The sequence below is a fragment of the Zonotrichia albicollis genome, chromosome 6, assembly GCF_047830755.1.
Source record: "Zonotrichia albicollis isolate bZonAlb1 chromosome 6, bZonAlb1.hap1, whole genome shotgun sequence".
Lineage (NCBI taxonomy): Eukaryota > Metazoa > Chordata > Aves > Passeriformes > Passerellidae > Zonotrichia > Zonotrichia albicollis.
The window spans coordinates 56,320,622-56,335,181 of NC_133824.1; the positions used below are offsets into that span (position 1 = coordinate 56,320,622).

The following is a 14,560-nucleotide window of genomic DNA, read 5'->3' on the forward strand; positions in this document are numbered from 1 at the left end:
CCAGTGGCAGAACTAGGATGTGACTGGATATTTTTCCCAATGCAAACACTTGCAATGCACTCTCAGGTACAGATTAACTTAGGTAACACTGCATTCACAAATCCTTTGCTCACAATAGCCTTCCAAATATATAACAGATTACCACAGTCCTAAACAAAAGAAATAATACATTTATGCAAATTCAGCCAAGTCTGTAAGGAAGCCATGATGCCAGCCCCTAAAGAAATACAAGTCATTAATTCTGGCAGTCAGAGTTTTTTTTCTTTTCCCTTTTTGCTTTGCTGCCAAACAAAGTAAACAAAAAGCTGAGAACTTGAACTAGATAGGTACACAGGAAGCTAAATTTTTGTTCTGATGACTGAAACCTCTGCAGGAGGTGGGACAGGTGAATATACTGACTGCACTCATATCCTGGTTCCTCCTGCTCATTCGAGTCTGCAGATGCATCACTTCTCATTGTGAACCAGCCTAAAATAGTGACATTTACAGGGAGAGTCCCCAGCTCTTCACATGGGACTGGGCTCACACTTCCAGCTGAGCTTCCCTAACACTAACATGACAAGGCTGAGGGTTTCCAGTACTGCTCAGAAGTACCCCATTGACTTGCTCTTCATTTTCAAAGCTTTGACATTTATTGCACTGTCATAAGAAAATGCCATGATAAAAAAGATGTTGACTCCTTTTCTGAGTGCAAATATAAAGGGTTTTAGGATTAAATCAAAGTAACACCCACATTCACAAAATTCTCTAATTAATTGAACAGTGATGCTTCAGCTGACTCAGGAACTTAAACTTCCTGGCTTTTTTCCCTATCTCATTTAAACTTCCACTATGATCTGTCCTCAAGTCATGCTTTCAGAACTATTTCCATTACTCTTCCACAGGAGTTGTCATAAAGCACCACAATACATAAAATGCACCGCAAAGCACAGCCAAACACAGACACCTTGGTAGGGATTTATGCTGGGAGCAACCTTAGGATGTAGCACCTTAAGGGACACGGGTGGATGGATCAGCCCTGTTTAGGGCTACCTGACAGAGATGGCTGGACACATTTGTCACCTCATATGACAGCACAGCTCACTCCATAACTGTATTTATCTATTTCTGCTTGTTATTGTAAAGAAAATCAGGTCACAACCATGACTCTGTGCAGTTCTCCTGTCCCTGGAAAGAATTCTGCACCAGTCATTTTGCATTGTCTTCATTTTAAATGCTGTACAAGAAAGCAGCCAGCTAAACAATCTGCTAAAAAGGGTCTTCCCAAAACACATTTGCTGTTTAAAAAAAAAAAAAAAAATCAAAGTAGATAACAAAGAACCTGTCCCAAAACCCAGTATATCAATAAACAAAGAAAAAAAGCATTCTGTTGAAAGCAAAGAAATAGTATAACAGATAAATAATGGGAATATAAATAAATCAAATGACTGAAATTAAGAGAATCTTTGTAAACTGTAGATTTCATGCCTCAATGAACTTAAAATTACTCTCAACATTTAATTGCTTCTAAGGTCCAAATAAGGTCCAATAAGAAACACTCCTTCAGATTAGATTTTTCAGTAGTTAATGGAGTTGTAGAAAATGGTTGTAACATCCTCTCAAAACAGTATCTCATAATTACTTGGGTCAAACTTCAAACTTTTTCAAATGTTCCTTTAACTCCTATAATATTCATCTAGCTTTATTCTGCCTGTCTTTACAAAATGAAGACTTCCAAAAACATATCTGCTATCATAACCCAATCATTTTAAGTGCCATGATCCCAAAATGCATATGCTGATCCTCTCACTGAATGTGAAGGGGTTTTTTTCCCCTTCATTTTGGTGCAATAAGATACAACAGTAATGGTTTGTTTTCCTCATTCATAAAGACTATCATCAAATCTCAATTTCAAGCTCTCTGAATTTCTTCCTCATCAGTTGCTAAGTCTGAAGCCTACAATACACTGTGAGATCAAGTCCCAAGGCAAGAGAGATTCTAGGTTTGCTCATTTCCATTCTTTCAAATCCTGGCAATATGCCATCTCACAGCCTCCACAACTTCTAATGGAAAAGACAGAATACCCTTCAGAAAACAAAAAACTCTGGTTCCAGTAGTGCAAAAAGAAGCTTCCAGGTTTCTCAGAAGTTTCCAAATGCAGCAGCACATGGAAAAATCAGTAAAAGCTACATTGTCTGATTATGCAAAATAAAATTAAAGTGTGTCTCATGCATCTATCTATCCTTCAGGCTCTCAGGTATGCTGAGTGAAGCAGCTCACAACAGAACAGACTGCACACCCATCCATCACACTTAAATGCAATCACTGGCAAACATAACTGCTCAGCTACTGCCTAAACTACAGAGATGCATTTAATACTCCCCCATCAGCAATCAACCTTTTCCACGTTTGTTCATAATCACAATGAATTGTTCCATTTTAATCCTTTGTTTTCCTTCTCTTATCCCACGGCAGTTCAGCATGCTTCTGAATGAGACATTTTCCAATTTGCTTCCCATAACTAGAGATGACTTTCCAAAGAATTCCAGGTGACAGAAAGCGCTCGCTTACCTGTTGCAGTCCACGTGGAGCAGCAGGTGGGAGGCGCTGAGGGACACAGCAATCCTGTGCCACTGCCCATCCGCCAGGCGGTAGGGGAACACCTCTGTCCTCATCTTCCCGTGGAACCTGTAGTGGAACCTGATCTCATCCCGCAGGCCGCTGCTCTCCAGCTCAAAATAGCTGCATGGAAAACATGGAGAATCAGTTCCACTTCTGGGAAGTGCCCTCTGAAAGAGACTGGCGCTTTCTTCCGAACTGGTAAGGCTTCTTTAAACAAATACCACAATCTAAAGAGGTTACTCAGCATGCAGTAGCTACAAATTAATATTTTTTAAAAGGAGAAGAGAGACAAGACCATACATTCAGAGCATACAAAATCAGCAATACTAATTACTGAAAACAGCTCCAAGTACCACTTGTTAGCCAAGGAAACTGAAGTCTTCTTTTCACCCATAGAAAAATACAAGAAACCAAGCCTTATTCTTTTCACCAAAATATTTTATATGCCTGCAGGCTTTGAAAGAAATGAGAAATAAAGAACGGTACATATATCACTACCACAAACAAATAAAAAGCCATTAAGGTAAGAAACCACCAGGTAATCATTAAATTTGTATTTACTACTTGCAAATCCAGTTAAAAAACCACAACTGTTTATTTTTAGGACTCCCCTACATGCAATTGTGCTTAACTCATTTTCTGACTTTTATTGTTACTGCCGCGATCGTTCAGCTTTACAAGGAAAGGACAAAACCTCTTGGCTGGATTAGGTGTCTCCACATGAGGCACAAACCATCCAACAATCAAAACCTTCACAGAGCTGTCAGACTCACAGGAGGGCTAATGAAGGGGTTATTAATTGGCTTCACAGGGATGTGGGGGGAGCCAGTTCTTTCTCCAGGATGAATTTATACACTGACAGCATAAATAGTGAAGTCTTCTCTTGGACCTCCCCAAGTATTTGCATCATAACAAATCTTTTTCCTGCTAAAATGAAGCTGTGTCCATAGAAACAGGTGATGCAGATCTCCCTCCATGGTAGAAACAGCTCTACAGGAAAGTGAAGATGTCAGATTGTCCAGACAGTCCTTTGCCCCATCTGCCTCCACAGTGTTTTGTTTTTCCCTGTTGGCCAGCACCAATTTAACATGGCATTTGAGAGATAGGTGCTGATTTGGGGTAGGATGGGAAAAATTACAGTAATGAAATCCACTGCCAGAAAATAAATGTAACACAAACCAATAAATATTGGAGTGCCAATTTTCATTTTCCCACAGGCCTTTCACACTGCTTGGCCCTACAAGCATTACATGGGGGCTGTGCACTTCTTCAAGATTAGATCTTACCAGTGAAGCTGAGGGTTTCCAACATAACTGGGAAACAGAGTTCCTTGGGAGGAAACTTAGGTGATAAAACACACGTGCAAGACATCACAACAGGCTGGGAAGGGGAACACAAAGACAGTAAATCTTCACCAAATGTGAAATGCAAGCCCTCCTCCATACTGCCTTGTCATTGTATTTTTCATGCAACATAAAAGCATTATTGGGTCACATGAATCAAAGGCTCAAGTGACAAAGTAAAACACACAAGGAGGTAAAGGTAAAACCAATGCTGAATAAAAACACAACAGGCATAGGTACAAACAAAATGCATGCAGTACAGAGTGGAGAAAAAGGCTGGTGTTGTGAAAGAATGGTACAAGGAGAGCAGAAGAGGGGTTTTCTAAATACTAGAGCAGAATGTTGATTAACTACAGCCAACACCCATTAAAATACCTAAATTACATTCACAGGAATCTGGGGAAGATTTATTATTTTGATGCTCAGTAACAACACAGTCAATGTCCAAAAGATGCTGCTGCTGGTGTTCCCAAGCAAGAAAAGCACTATAAAAGTACTGTCAGTGATGTCATACTGTAACATTTTGTAATTTCTATCTGCTGTCACAGCACAAAAGGAAGTGAGACAGGAAACTGAAAAAAAATTAAAATGAGGGAGAAGTACAAAACATTCACACACAAAGTATTTGTATGTATATACATAGAGATATATGGTTGATCACAGAGGCTTAAGAGCCCAAAAACAAGACAATCTCCTGTTGCAGGAAGCAAATTGCTTCCTGAGGTCATTCTTCATAATCTCCAACAGCCACAGAGATGATCACTCACCACACAATGATTTCTTTGTTAATGTAAAGGAAACAGTGCAGCCCTGGAAAGGTCAGTCAGATGCTGCACTTAATCACATCAGTGCTCTATTATTTGTACAGCACAGGGAATTGCAAAGCTTCTCACCTGACAAGCTTTAGTGTCAATAGTTACCTCAGGACTGAGAGCAGCTTGTTGCTTAGGAATCGAGCTTGTTGTCAGCCTCCTGACTAATTTATATAGTACAGAACAGATTACTTAAAATTTCATGTAATAGCAAGTGCTAACATTTTTATATATGTGCACCTAATGCAGGAAGTGCCACGGGACTGTATTAAACACCATGGTTTAGCCCTTCAGTGGCAGGAAAGGAAGGTGACAGCAGACAAATTCTGCACCTATTCCTCAGCAGCCTTCAACAAGTGCAATCACCAACAGTTACACCCAGAGAGACATCAGTGAACAGCAGCCAACAGAATCCCAACAGCAGAAACCCCAACACATCTCTCTCTCTCTTGTATTTAAAAAACTAAAGCAATGCAAACCAACACTCTTGTGTTGATTTTTTTTAAGATGCAGAAATTCACACTGAGACCTTGATTACATAAACACTTCACGATGTTCTGGGTTCAGAAGTTGCCTTTTCTCCATCAGAATAGAAGCCACATGCAAACAGATTTCTCTTTTCTTTCCTCCTTCCATTGGACTCTGGGGGAAAGAAGCCTCTTCCAAAGCAATGGCACAAAGGCCATTCACAGTGCACCTGCTCTGCTTCAGAGCTCTAATCTGCAAACTGGGGAATGGAAGACAAATGAGGGGAAAAACAAATCATCAACCGGTGAGAAAATAATTAGTAAACACAGAGGAAATAAATTGATTTTTTTAATCACTATCTCATCTTCAACTTCAAATGCCATTGTACATTTTTTTATCCACGATAAAACAACAGATAAAAATGGGGAGGGAGCAAAATTAATAGAAGGTACCATAGAAGAGACAGGAAAACTGACTAATCTCTACCAGGTGTTTTGAAGGTACTTTCCAGTATTTTGTCAGGAATGACACGAAAACAGAGGATTGGAATGAATCAGCGTTCCTGGAAAGACTGCAACACCTGGGACCATCGGAATATATGTATCATGATTCAGTGTGAACTTCCAGTGCTGCCATGAAATCCACACCAAAAGCCCAAGAAAGGTCCCTGAGAACTGTGACAATCTCTGATTGTGCATCACACCTGCACACAGCCTGTGTCAGCTTGCCCCACAGCGAGGGCGCTGCCACCCTCCTCCAGACCTTTTCCAGAGAAAAAAGGTGTGACACAGTAATTTCCTTGTCAACTTCTCAGCACTGAGTGATGGCTCCTTGTGTTATCTGGTATTTCTCAGCAACAATTTATACTTTCATATATTTCAAATAAGGCGTGATCAGAAGTTAACATGTATTTTGACAGATGAAATTCTCAGAACACACGTATTAAGAAAGCTTGATTTTTATGGAACAGCAATACAATTTGACCTTGGCTGAAATTCTCCCACTAGTAGAATTTCCCTGTTTGCTAAGCATGTAAATTACTGCTGGCTTCTTTCGTACAATTATAGAATTCAAATGCTTTTTATAGGTCTATCTGCAGTCTCTCATTCAAACCCCAATGTATAAGAGAAAAACACTGCTAAATTCAGACTGATTTTATGCACATCAAAAAAAACTGGGATATTTTAAGGTCATGCAATGTGCTTTCTGTGAAGGACAGTATTATTCCACAATTGATTCAAGATACTTTACAATTCTTTCTGCCAGTTTTTGCAACGCCTACGTACCTCACACAAAAATATTGTTTGGAGAGGATAAAGCTTGACACAGGTACGTTTAATGACAATTTTTTTCTTCCCCCTTTCCTTTAGTCACCACCACAGTGAATAAACTATACATTTGACTGCTCATTTCACTTCCAGATCAGGAGAGAAAGGTACACTTTCAGTTGGAAACACCTCCTGTGGATGTAATGACCAAAAATATGGAAAAGTCACTATCAACATTAAATAAGTGCGACTGTGCTCACAGGGGTCCGAGGATGAGGGAAGAGACGAGGATCTGACTCCATGTTTCAGAAGGCTGATTTATTATTTTATGATATATATTACATTACAACTATACTACAAGAATAGAAGAAAAGGTTTCATCAGAAGGCTGGCTAAGAATAGAAAAAGAAGGAACAATAGCAAAGGTTTGTGGCTCAGACAGAGAGTCTGAGCCAGCTGACTGTGATTAGCCATTAATTAGAAACAACCACATGAGACCAATCACAGATGCACCTGTTGCATCCCACAGCAGCAGATAACCATTGTGTACATTTTGTTCCTGAGGCCTCCCAGCTTCTCAGGAGGAAAAATCCTGGAAAGGATTTTCCAGAAAATATGTCTGCGACTATTAAAAATATGTACAACACCTAAAGCAGAAAAGACAAAGTATTTCTATAAAGTGCGTTGGCCTAACCCACCATCTGCATTAAAGAAACAGATTCACCTATTTACCATCTCAACCCACAGAAGAGATCTTACCCTGTGGCAAAGACCACCACGTTTCATTCAGGGATTTCACTGCTGCTGGATTATGCAAGTGGCCAAAGGAAGGCCAGCCCACAGACTATGGATCCCAAGGCAGGGCCCAACAAGAACTGTGGAATTGGTGTCCTCCAGAACATCCTTAGGGCACACTGCACTTTATTTCCTGATCTTCACCAACCCAAAATCCATCACCAAGCACTAAAATATCCCTCAATGAAGGCAGCAGCACAATTGGGTAAGCAGATTAAACGCTCCTGTAAGAGCTTCAGGAACTAATGCAGAACTACTTTTTGCATTCAATTCTGGCAACCTTCCTCCTTATCACATTCCAGCATAAATAAAGCAGAGTTATCATTCTGACTTTACAACTTCCACCATCCTTGATCAAGTGCCAAATGCAGCCCCACAGCCTCTTTCAAGGAGCAGCACCAGCGCTTAGAGCAGATGCTCTTACAGCTACTGAACAGATGTCCCAGGGCAAAGCAGCAGGCACAGATGGCAGCCCTGCAAATATGTACAAACTTGGGCTTGCCATCCAGTCAAAACACTGTGCATCTGCTTACCATTGTATGGGAGAAGGTCACAAAGCCACAGGAGTTCAGGGATGGAGGCCCCATCCACCTCACACATGCTGCAGCAACACTACGATGTGGGGCCTCCCAAATGCTGGGGAGAAAATCACTGCCATAAAAATCAGAGTGTTACTGCACAGAAACTTCTGGAAAATATCTGTGAGTCTGGCCAAGGCACAGCTTTTAATTTTTTCAATAATAATGCAAATTCAGGAAAAGTCCAGAGACAGTCATTTTGATGTCATCGGCTATAAATTGGAAATTTGGCAAGCTTCTGAAAAAAATCAGTATATTTGGACTTGTTTGGGCACATAGCTTCTTCATTTCACAATAGCATGGTGCTATTTCATGACAAAAATGGCTTCAGGCAAGGCTGTGCTTTAGCATCTTTGTAGAAACACTTCTTGATGTATTTAGAGACAGGCAAAAAATCTGCATCCATTATCACAGAGATCTCGGGATTTTCCATCTCCAGGGATTCTGTGATTAATCACAGGCCATTACTCCTTTGCCTTTTGCTGCTCCTCACCACCAAGGGAAGGCACAGTGGGGCACACTGTGCTGGGTGTGCCAGTGGCTCAGCCTGGACAGGGGCATCAAATAACTGAGATTTTGTTTGAGCATCCTCGGTGCAAAGCAAACCAGGCCAGGAGCACTGGGCTCTGTGCTGCAGATAAGCTGGCAGGCATCTGCCCAAGCACTGCCCCTGCTGGTGATGAAGCCACGGTGAGAAAAAGCAGAAAGAAAAAGAAAAGAGCCATCTCCTCACAGGAAAGGAAACACTCACTTTGCAGCTGTCACCACAGCTCTGAGTGGATGCAAAACCAGAACAAGTTACACCTGCCAAGGCAAATATTTCAAATATTCCAATCGCTTCCACGGGCACTGTTCCTGTACCCTGGTTACTATGAAGTGACAGGGCACAATCCCAAGCTCTGAAGCATTAAGCATTGTGAAACACTGGATTTTGAAGAAATGCTCTTAACAGGCTCAAGCACACAGATCTACTCCTGTTGAGGAACAAGTCTGGTGCAGCAAGAGCCTTGTGTGCCATGACTCACTGCCACAGTGGCCCTGGATGGTGAGACAGGGAAGTTTCCCTAACATCCACACTTACAAACCATTCAAAGCTGCTTTTTACAGCTGGTTTGAGTAAAGACAGACCCAGAGACTGCACAGCAAAACCATACCTGGCAAATGAAGCATTAAAGACTCACTGCTGTGGCAGAGATTGCACACTGATATCACCAAAGTCAGGCTGATATCAGGCAGCACAAAAGGTGTCATGAATAGAAGCATTGCCTGTGACAAAGAAATTGGTTGCTAAAATTCAGATTAACTTTCTACAAAGGGAAACACAAAAGCTGAATCCCATATATTGCATCACCTACTCCATTCCAAAAGTATTTCTTCTGTGCAAGCAAATCCCAAATGTGATACTAAACACTTTCAAACCTCTCAAGTAAAAGCCTGAAAGTGCAACATCACCGTGCTACTGGCTACCTAAATAAGGTTCTATGCTTTCATTTCAAGCAAAAAGAACTCAACTGAGTCAATTAAATGACTTTCTTTTTCTATTCAGGCCACTCTGAGGGACAAGATTAATTGTGTTCTACCAGCTTAGCTTGAAACATTTAACAATAAAAACTCCTACACTGACATCTTCTATTAGTACAGAATATTTATTAACATTTTGTCTTTTGTTCTACCCATCTTATCCATGGCAGCTGGGCATGCAAGCTGCAAGGCATGAAGCATTTATGATGTGTTTGTGTACCTGCAACTAGGCAGAGGTCACCCTAATACAAATTTACTTTCCTCTTTGATCAGATAAAGAAAAAAGTAACCCCAACATCTGCCTGCCAGGTAAAAGACAGCTGGAGTCAGAGCTGGTACAAAGCAGCTCCATATTTCCATGGCATGTGTTGTGAGGACTGACCTTCAGCATTTTTGTTTTCATTTTATATGTCTAAAAATCTACCTTCACCATGGCTGCAACCTGCCTACTGTCTGAAAAAAAAAAAAGCCTGGTTTCTCTCCTAGTCCTAATAAACCAAGCAGGAAGTTCCACACTGCACCTAAAAATAGAGAAATAGAGCAGCATGTTAGCAGGCTTCAAAGGTAGCCCAGCCAGCAGGACAGAAAAGAGTCTGGCTGGAGTAAGCTGCAGTTACAACTCCTTAAATGTACCTCAAAAAACACCAGGAGGAATTGTTTTCTTACTAATGAGATCTGTCACCCAAGTAAAACTACTCAGTAGAAAAGTATTTGAGAACAACTTACTCCAATTGTGATGTCCCTAGAAGAAAGGTTCTTCCCTCTAATCTCTGAAATTCAGCAGCTCTTCAGTGATTTCTTGCATTATGACAAATTCCACACGTTTGGAATTTGTCAAACATGGAATATGCCAAAATCATCTTAGGCCTGGACTGGTCAGTATTCTTTAGACACTTTAAGCTGGCTTATTAAGACTTTTCTAATCAGCAAGAAAGGACACTTAATCAGTGGAACAATTACCATCCTTAGTGAAGAGCAGGCTAGAACTAATAAACTATAAGGACGTAGCAAATCAGTATGTCCTTGTATGCCTATTTCTACATTGCCAACTTGGCAAAAAACCCAAGGTCCATGCATCCCTTAGCTGAACTATCTCCATTGTAACATAAAATAATCACACCCAGAGGTCAAAAAGCCACCTGTCCAGGTGAACACCCTTCCCTCAGGCATGCCCAGAAGTTAGCTGACATTACAAAACTTGCATGGAAACTACTGACCAGTAGTAACTACTAACCAGTACTTGTTAAGTTACCAAATCTGGACTTCTGAGTACAAATAACAGTGTGAGAAGTCCTGATGGTGTGCTTGGTTTGTGTGCAATCACCGAGTGCCCGGGCTCGTGCAGGTCTGAAATAAATAACTGATGTCTTGTCACAGACATCTTTTATGAAAATCCTTTCCTCAGGATTTTTCCTCCTGAGAAGCTGAGAGGCCTCAGGAACAAAATGCAAACATTGATTATCTGCTGCTGTGGAATGCAACAGGTGCATCTATGATAGGGCTCATGTGGTTGTTTCTAATTAATGGCCAATCACAGTCAGCTGGCTAGGACTCTGAGACAGGAGCTTTGTTATCATTCCTTTCCATTCTTAGCTTAGCTAGCCTTCTGAGAAGAAACCTTTTCTCCTATTCTTTTAGTATAGTTGTAATGTAATATATATCATAAAATAATAATTCAGCCTTCTGAAACATGGGGTCAGATGCTCATCTCTTCCCTCAACATAAGACCCCTGTGAGCACGGGCACAGATGTCTCTCTCAAGCGTGTAACTATTGACTTGTTGCACACTGGGTAACAGACAACAAACACATTTCTCTCTCCTGGACTCTCTGAGGAAAAAAAAAAGAAAATCTTTTCCTTTGCCCTCTCCTGATGTCCAGTCCCTGATGCCCTCAGTCCCAGGGGGCCTCCACCTTCCCTGCCCACTGCCAGAGCTCCGGCAGCCTTTCACAGCCAGCATCCATCAGGGCAGGCACTGCCACCCCTTCCCTTTCTGGAAACAATGTCTGGAGTGAAGGGAGCACACAGGCATCGTTTAAAAACTGCACATAAAACTGCAAATAAAAACTGCAAATAAAACCCCAAAAAACAGACATGTCACCAGACCACCATCAACCACGCAAAGGAACATTAATAACATGGTGCAGACTGTCTTATTAACCAGGGGAGTGAACATTCCAAACCAGCAGCCCAAACTCAGCAGACAGGTTTCAGAAAGTTGTGTTTAGTATAAGTTTGAGACATTCTGGTTCTTTTCCTGTATCAGAGGGCCATAAAACAATCAAAGAGAATAACTCAGCATGTTGTGTGAGGCTCCTGGGGGACCCACACGTCCTGCTCCTGGCTGACCATAACATTTCTGCACTGTCCAAATTCGGGCTTAAAGAGTTTCAAACTGTCAGCCATTCTCCCCCAATTGCCAGCATGGTCCAATGGATGTGCTCAACAGCTGGTTATGAGCAGCATGTTAATGCTTCAGAGAGACAACAATTGTCAGCCTGGTGTCCATAAAACACCTGCTCTCAGCAGGAAGCCACAGGATGGAAGGTAACTCCTCCAGTAATAACTCCTCTCTCACAATGCTTAAATCAGTGGAAGATTTATAGAACAGTTCTTCCTCACTTTACCCTTTCAGGTACTTTAACCCCAAGAACAGAAGCAGGTGAGCACAATTCTATTTGCATTTGCATCTCTAAAGACCTTCTGAGAAGGAAAACATGTAAATGCCTCACATATTTCACATCACCTCATTCAGAGGAGTGCAAGTAAGGCTCAGTCTTCACCTATTCTCTTTACAGCTTTCCAGTTTAGCAACTCCACATATAAATATTCATTAAGATGTGCCCTTTACCCTAAAAGAAAAAGGTTAATGGATACATCTGCAGAGTTTTTCCTTCCCTTTCTGAATCCTGGGCATCTTGGAATCCAATATGCAAATACCCATCTTGCAGAGAATAATCTAAAACATAGCAGGGAGTAAATTCAATTTTTCAGGTTTCCTACTAGGGTCAGAAGTCACTTGCAGAGGCTTCTCTTCATCAGTGAGGTTTCAGTGAATAATTTAACCAGCTTATTACTCCTTTGTGTTTTTAATTAAACACAGAATGGCCTGGTAGCCCTCCAGCTGTTATTTGTGAGCACACAGCTTTCTATTTGCTCCTGAACAGCCTCAGGAGCCATCCATGGTGTCACCTAGGGGAAATATCCAACTGGAGTCTCATCCTACTTCACCTCCCCACCCAAAACTGACCAACAAGGAATGAAAGCCTCACTGTGAGCCTGACACATTTAGCGGACTCCTCCTGAATATTTACATCGACACAGCTTGCTGCTACATAGTGAAGGGGCAGATTTTGGGCTCTAAATCCATTTCACTGTAGCAGTACAATCAGCTTACAGGTTTCCAGATATTTGGCATGGCATCAGGTTTCTAAAGTTAAAGTCCTAGACCTAGAGGTTACAAGCATATTAAAAAGGTAGGTGGGGGGGGAGGGGGGAAGGAAAATTTAGGAAAAAAGTTTTTAATGCTTTCTGTAAAAAAATCTTTGAAACAATCATCTTAGGACTTAGCCATTTGTTCTGTCATAGTGAGCTCTCCCATTGTGAAACACTCTTCAGAAAGAATGACATATGGGACCCTGAACATCCTTGGCATATTCCTCCAGATGCTGATCTTGGCCAGTGGTGGAGAAGAACCATCAAGAGAGATTAAACAGCTGACAGGCAATGCTGACTCCATCTAATTTATGCTCTTGGGCTCTGGACCATGCAAGGCCAGAGCAGCTAAGGAGCAGGCAGACACAGCTTCAGGTGAAACTCTATTAAATCACTGTTGAAACGAGGAATTCATTGTGGCTGGCATTTTAAATATCTTGATGGCCTTTTCTAAGTGTTTTGGTGGTCTAAAGAGTCAAAGGTTGGGAGCAAAATAGCTCACAAAGCTCATCTGGGAAGAACTGGCTAGCAGAATTCACTGATCAAAACAGTTTCCACCTTCTGCATCCCCAAGTAACATGTCTGTCCATTCTATATTATTTGTATTACCTCTAATTTAGGAAGGAAAACATAATCCTCAGATTTACCACTATATTCCACATTACTATACACACAGACTGCACAAATTATCAGACTCTCCAATTAGAATTTCTCTGCATTAATTAAGATTTCGATTCTCCAAGTTTTACTGTAATACATTTTAAGCATGAACACAAAGTCTTTATCATCATTAAACTGATCCAACAAAATGCTAACAAAGATGCATTATTATCATTGTCCTGTCCATCAAATGATGATTCAAATTAACAGCAAACCTCTAATTGCTACGAAATATCCACTTAGAATAACAAAATAGTATATCTAAATTACCGACTTCAAGAAAAGTTGTATTAATCTTATTTTATTATCTTCAGTTTAAGAGCTCCATTCTATTGGAAAATAAAAATCTGCTAAAACTTACTGAAGAAATGAAATTTAAACCAGGCATTCTATGCCTTACTACCTTAGGCCAATCATCTCCACTACATCAAAAAACAGAATATATACACACACCTTTTCAGTGCTGGGAATAACACCTATTTCTCATCTATTAAATCTGTGTACAACAAAAAAAGACATTTTCCATAGAGATATGAACCCCACAGCTAACAGAGCTTCTTTTTGTCACTTGTTGCTGAAGGCTTGCACTTTTAATTTGGCCACTTTTGGTATGCTGTTAAAAAAAGCAAGCCTTTAACTACAATATCACATATTTTGCACAAAGAAAAGAAATTGAGAAGAGTTCTTGGGTTTTCCATAGTCAAAAACTATACTGGCTAGGGAACAACTGCACTCTTACACTTGTTCCCACACATCTTGCTCCTGATGAAATAAAGATACTCTTTATTGTCCTCTTTGCAGTGTCTCTTTTCATGGACATGGGGAAAATTGAAAAAGATTGACCAAAAAAATTGATGCCATCAAGAACAGAACCATGATAATTATCAGAAGCAACAATTAATAAAGGGTTTGCCCTGTGACATGTCTGCCCCCTCTTCAGCTCCCATGCAAAGCTATGGAGTGGGTGGAGCTGTTAGAGAAACATCAAAAATTATCAACCTGAAAGTTCTGCTATTACATTGATCTAATGTAAGCATGGTGCTCTTCAGCAGTGCCCCAAATCTTTGTTCTCTGCTTCT

The 14,560-nt window shown here is 40.8% G+C and overlaps 1 protein-coding gene across 8 annotated transcripts in view; it reads right to left on the reverse strand.

Moving 5' to 3' along the window:
• NELL1 (neural EGFL like 1) overlaps positions 1-14,560 on the reverse strand; it is a 273,376-nt gene that overhangs the window by 231,497 nt on the left and 27,319 nt on the right. For all 8 annotated transcript variants that reach the window (XM_074543909.1, XM_074543905.1, XM_074543908.1 and 5 more), the window contains exon 4: positions 2,551-2,721. In XM_074543909.1, coding sequence (XP_074400010.1) covers positions 2,551-2,721 — 171 coding nt within the window. The remainder of the gene's footprint in view (positions 1-2,550; positions 2,722-14,560) is intronic.